General features: G+C 32.4%; 1 protein-coding gene across 2 annotated transcripts in view; it reads left to right on the top strand.

Moving 5' to 3' along the window:
* Window positions 1–371: 371 nt before the first annotated feature.
* LOC118179497 (uncharacterized) overlaps window positions 372–6058 on the top strand; it is a 44005-nt gene continuing 38318 nt past the window's right edge. The window contains exon 1 of one of the 2 annotated variants that reach the window (XM_085814301.1): window positions 372–569. In XM_085814301.1, coding sequence (XP_085670427.1) covers window positions 455–569 — 115 coding nt within the window. In that variant the 5' untranslated portion in view covers window positions 372–454. The remainder of the gene's footprint in view (window positions 570–6058) is intronic. The other variant, XM_085814300.1, reaches the window with a different exon arrangement.

The raw sequence follows: 6058 nt of genomic DNA, 5'->3' as shown, positions 1-6058 counted from the left end.
CAGACGCAAGACAAAGAATTAAACATGATTATTTTGATGATATTTATTCCATTTTAAATAAATTTTAAAAATGCTATGCTTTTAAATCAATATTTACTTTCCCTCAGCTTTTATGATATTCCCTTTGCAGGAAACATTCATTTCTAAACAACATCTCGGTATTTTCCAACTCAAATGATACTTTTTTGTTATTTTTACTGGGATTTGCATGAAAGTTTTCGCAATGAATAGCAAAATGAGTTTAAAAATTTTTTTTAAACCAGGAAGGTATCACGTTTTATATGAAATCAGGAAGCCTGAGTATGACAATAGGTGTAACCGTGGCACAAGCCAGAGTATAAAACCAACTAATGTTGTTGCTTTAATTACATTATGCTCAGTTTCTCAAAGGAAAGCAATCTGGAACACTCTAAAATTTCTTTATTGCTTTTCAGTTTGGTTTATTCAAGGTAAAATGCTCACGATATTTATACTAATTCTTATAACAACGATATGTGTTCGTGCTGCAGATTTTGATGAAGATGCACAAGCCACATGCATGTGCTTTACTCACATTTTTTGCGATCTGAGTAAGTAAATTTTATTGGCAATAATTGAATTAAATTATTTAGTATTTTTGATGAAGTATTCTTTTTTTAACGTTAATTGAAAAGTTTTGCCCTGCTAAAGACACGTTTTTCATTTTTTATTTAACACTTTTTTCTAATACACGCTTGAGAATTTTTTTTCATTTATTGCAAAACAGCCAAGGGAATATAAGAGATTCCCTTTTAAAAACTACTGAAAATACTAAAAATAAATAATAGTTTAAATAATAGTAATTTCTCAATACAATTTCATCAAAGAACTCCTGATGAACATTTGCAAAAATCTTTCCTGTACGTTAAAGTTCGTCAACGTAAAAGGCAACGTAAAAGTTCGTCAACTGCATTTTGGTCAGTTACGGAGTTCGTGGATGCTATCTCGCCCATTCATTGTTGTACAGATACAGAGACCTGCTATTTATGCACATCCACTTTGGCATATTAGATATCGCCGGGCCTTGCCAACTGTTAACCCTTAAATGCATGATTTTTTATTTTTATTTTTAAAGTAAAAAATATATTAGAATTGATATCAAATGAAATAGTAAAAATATCTAAACTTAAGTTTTTTGTTCCAAGTTTTGAAAAAGTGTTATTAACTTTTACAAAAAAAAAAATATGATAAGAAAATGTGTAATAACAATTTTATGTAACAATACATACCTTATAAACTTGTTCAAACAATTTTAAAACTATGAATATATCAAAATAACAACAAACACAAAATCAAAAATTCGTAAACACAAATGATGTCCACACCTTACACATCAACTTACACAATAATGACTGTTACACCATTAGTGGGGCTACCACACTGAAAGTTTCAAAACTATATATATAAACAGTATGTATCCAATTGGTTATACTATGCGAATAAGCTAAAATGTGTGTTTTCATTTGATTTACGTAACTAAATATGAGTATGTTGCCAAATGGCAACTACATGCATTTAAGGATTAGGATTATGCCTGGTTGGAACTCCAAGGAAGAGCCTCCCGGGGGTTGTCCAAGGGTCTCTCACTCCTCTTTCTCTACCTCCAACCTCTCGAGAGGATTTCGGTTCTTTATTTTGAGTGCCCCTATGCCTCACACACACTGAATTTAAAAAATCCATACTTCTCCAGGATTCGAATCCAGCCCTTTGGTGCAGCAGTGAGTGACAATAACCACTATGTCGTCTGGGCGACATTCATTATTATACACACATTTTGTTACCGAAGTAAAAATGTCCACTGTTAATTGGAAGTGCTGATCACGAAAGGCACACTGAAAAAGTTGGAATGTCCCTTGTTTTGTTGTAAAAGACAAGGACATGGGTATTTGGTGTTCACCGATACATCGAGAAGAAAACAACGCAAAGCGAAAACATCATCGTACAAAACATGGTGCGAGAAAAGAAAGCTAGGAGAAAACATCTTCATTCTAAAACATCGTACTATAAAATATCGTCGTCGAAATCGCAGTTCTGAAACATCGTCATCTAAAATAAAGCCGTTCAAAAACATCGCAGTTTTATAACACCGTCGTAAAAAAATATTGTGGTAAAATCAAAGCACCTACAAATCATCTCATGACCTACATCACAGACATGTATTTTTCAGGCTCTAAAAATTGCAGGTGCATATGTAAGTAGTATGAAGAATATTTTTACCTCTAAATATTTCATATTTTTGGATTAATTAATGATTTTTTTTTCGAAACACACAAGAAGGTAATTTAAGCATTCAAAAGCTGAAAATTAGTAGGAACTTAATGTAGGTATGAGCATATATGTATTAATGCTATGTACAAGTGTGTAATTAATGCTACATAGTTAGCAGAATTTAAATTTATGGACTTAAGTATTAAAAGTCATTATTTAATGAATCTCTTTTAAAAAATTAAACATTTATAAAAAATTTTTATAAACATCTGTATTGGCATTTCTCACGAAAAATATAGTCTAAAAAATTAGAAAAGGGAAATAAGTAATTGCATGAGATTACCTACGTTAGTCTGATATTCTTTTAGTAAAATTTAAGCCTTTTTTAGTTCAGTTCATTAGTCTTCTTAAAAGTGTCATTAACATTTTTATGTACAACCTCGTTTGGATGCTGATTCGCTAGTTATGATGAAACATGTCAGGAGGAAGCTACATAACATTTCAGTAAGAGATTTCGATTTATTGGATTATTTCAAAGCACATTAAGGATATCTGCCTAACGGAAGGAAAACCATTTTTGAGAACTTTCTCAGAAATTGCCTTTATCCACATTATATATAAGGAAAACCACAAAAATCTCAACCAGCGATTTCGTTCGCTAAGTCAAACTACCACTGTTCAGTGACTTTACTCTTCGGCTACTGGTGGCCATTTCAAGAAAGGAATATTATAGAAAAGTGATTCGTTTTTATACCATTCATTAAGAAGACCCAAATTAAAAAATTATACCTAAAAGATTTAATAGCAAATTTTTCAAAGTAGATATATATGACACTATTTTCGTACGAAAGAATATATACGGCTCTGGTTCCTAAGATGACCAGTGTTTCTAAGAATAAAAATATAGGTACTCAAGGATATCTTTCTATGATGACCACATCCACAGAAGACTAAAACGATATGGAATGGTCAGTGGCCGCTTTAAAAAGAATTTCTTATATTTAATTTTATATTTAAACACTTTTATAAATAATAGATAAAAAATATCACTAAATTTTTCAGACATATTTTATTCGAAATTTTTTAGTTATTGCTTAATCTTTTATAACATAGTAAAAAACCTTTGTTAGAGGACCGCTTCCAAAAGTGACCAGTATAGCTGTAAAACCTTGGTATTTGTAAAGATCGTGACTTGTAAAGATCGTGACTTGTAAAGATCGTGACTTGTAAAGATCGTGACTTGTAAAGATCGTGACTTGTAAAGATCGTGACTTGTAAAGATCGTGACTTGTAAAGATCGTGACTTGTAAAGATCGTGACTTGTAAAGATCGTGACTTGTAAAGATCGTGACTTGTAAAGATCGTGACTTGTAAAGATCGTGACTTGTAAAGATCGTGACTTGTAAAGATCGTGACTTGTAAAGATCGTGACTTGTAAAGATCGTGACTTGTAAAGATCGTGACTTGTAAAGATCGTGACTTGTAAAGATCGTGACTTGTAAAGATCATGACTTAAAGAGAACGTGAAATATAAATAATAGGACAAGAAATTGCATTTTACGGTGTGGCAACAAGAAAAGGATTTTTACTGGCGCAGCCGGCAGGATCGGGGTTTCCCCGCATATAATTACGAACCAAAATAACTCAGTTGAGAGCTCAATTTACCTTGTAAACGTAAAATAATGAATTAAGATTATGAAAAGTTAATTATTATTTCCGTCATGGAATCTTAGTTTATTTACTTGTCAAAGTAATGAATACGCCAGTGTTCAAATGTAATTTCGTTCGACTGCGCCAGTAAAAATCCTTTCTTTATTTCAATATAACGGATATTGAACCTTGTAAGAAGAACGAAGCTAAATTTTCAGAATGAACAAAATATTTTTTTTAAATATTTTAATAGTTGTAAGAGTTTTAACTGTAGTAATTAAGAGTTTAAAATTTTAATAGTTAAGAGCTGCAGCATTTAATTTTTTGGTTCTGTTCTAAAATTCAAATAAAAATATTTTGTTCATTCTGAAAATTTAGCTTTGTTCTTCTTACAAGGTTCAGTATCCGTTATATTGAAATAAGGAAAGGATTTTTACTGCATTAAATCTCATCTTTCGAAGACGAACAGCTTCATTAGAAGGGTAAATGGTTTAGAACCGTAAATGGTCGCCTTAGAGCGGGTTCACTGCGTTTAACTTTCGTATTTAGGTAATTTTATTACTTCCTTGTACGAAGTAAAGGGAATATTGTAATCGCGAAAAACTTCGGGTATCACATTTCAAAGGAAATACCCTTTTTGAGAATTCTCGGATTCACTTGGATGATTTTTTTTGCTTGACCGACTGTACATACACACATATAGGACTTTTTTCCTGACATCTGTACGTACGTATGCACAGGGTGTCCAGAATTAAAAAACCCTATTTCAAAGCTGCCTCTAGGCGAAACCAGTCATTAGAAAATCATGAAATTTTGTGGCGGACGTAATGAAGGGATGGTAATATATCTTTCAGAGAAAAAACACTAGTTACAAATATCTCGAGCAAAGAGCATTGCATTAAAAAATTACATGTTTAGCGACACCTTTACAATAGATTTTACAAATTTTATTACAACCAAACATGTTCCAGACGATGAACATCCTTTCCAGCTGATATCTGAAATCGCAAGATGGCATCTTACACAGTTGACTGAAGTGTGCGCTGGGAAATATTGATCACGTGGCGTGAAATGCTGGCTTTAAAATCAGGTAAAATTCTTGGACTGTCACCCTCTGTTTCAAATGATCCAAAAGTTAAATATCGCATGGACTGAGGTCTGGGGATCGGAGAGGCTACACATTACGAAAGTGCGGATGACACATTCTTCTGCTAAATGGCGTTTAAGAACATTTCTTGGAATATGTTGAGTAGCTCCATCTTGCATAAAGATTTTGAGTGCAATTCGCTGATGTGCTTGCAGTGCTGAAACAATTTAAGAGCAGTGCATATCGCTGCCCGGTGATCGAGTATGTCACTAGATCTGTAGAACTTAACTCCTCGAAGAAATACTGGCCGAAAATAAATGATGCAGAAAATCCACACCATACCATCACTTTTGGTGAATGCAATGGAACCTTTAAGATTAGGCGAGGATTTTTCTGATCCAAAATTGGGAATTTGAGTATACACTGCACCGCTGAAGTGTAAATGCTTTACATAATACAATATGTACAGAGAACATGAAGTGCAGATACCAAATACAAAGTAGAAAAATACTGGATAAAGTAGACAGACACAGATGCGGTAATTTATACACATTTATATTTATAATTCAAACTTGTTGCCTCTTAGAAGGTGTGTTTCACAAAACTTCTAAGGCCGAAGTCTTTTTTCAAGATTTGTTTTTTAAAATGTTCTTCAAAGATTGAAGAATTATTAAAGAAGTCGATATTGCATTAATGAATAAAATTTTCATACTTAAAATTTTGAAATTTTTGTGAAAGCTGAATTTCAAATATAGGGTAGAAAATCTACAGTAGGTCTTAGAGTTTTATTTCAAGATATTTACAGCTTTTACGAAAATCCTTGGCGACAGATATATCGAAATAGGCCTAACAACAGAAATAGTATCAAACATATCGTTTTAAAGTGGTATCCAAGCCAGGATTTCCGCCAATCCACGGTTTGAATTTATATGTATAATACAGGTGGCTCTCGATTTTCGCACAATTCACTATTTCGCATATTTTAAAAAATTCAATTTTTTTAAAGATTTTTGTCGATAATGAAAAAATTTGCTCAATGTCAACCGTTTTTGGCTCAGTCGTTCCAGCTGTTTCTTTACTTTATTCTCGTAAGCA

This window comes from Stegodyphus dumicola, chromosome 4, assembly GCF_044657685.1.
Source record: "Stegodyphus dumicola isolate Sdum_Otavi_A_Nest chromosome 4, ASM4465768v1".
Lineage (NCBI taxonomy): Eukaryota > Metazoa > Arthropoda > Arachnida > Araneae > Eresidae > Stegodyphus > Stegodyphus dumicola.
This window is presented reverse-complemented; position numbering and strand designations above follow the sequence as displayed.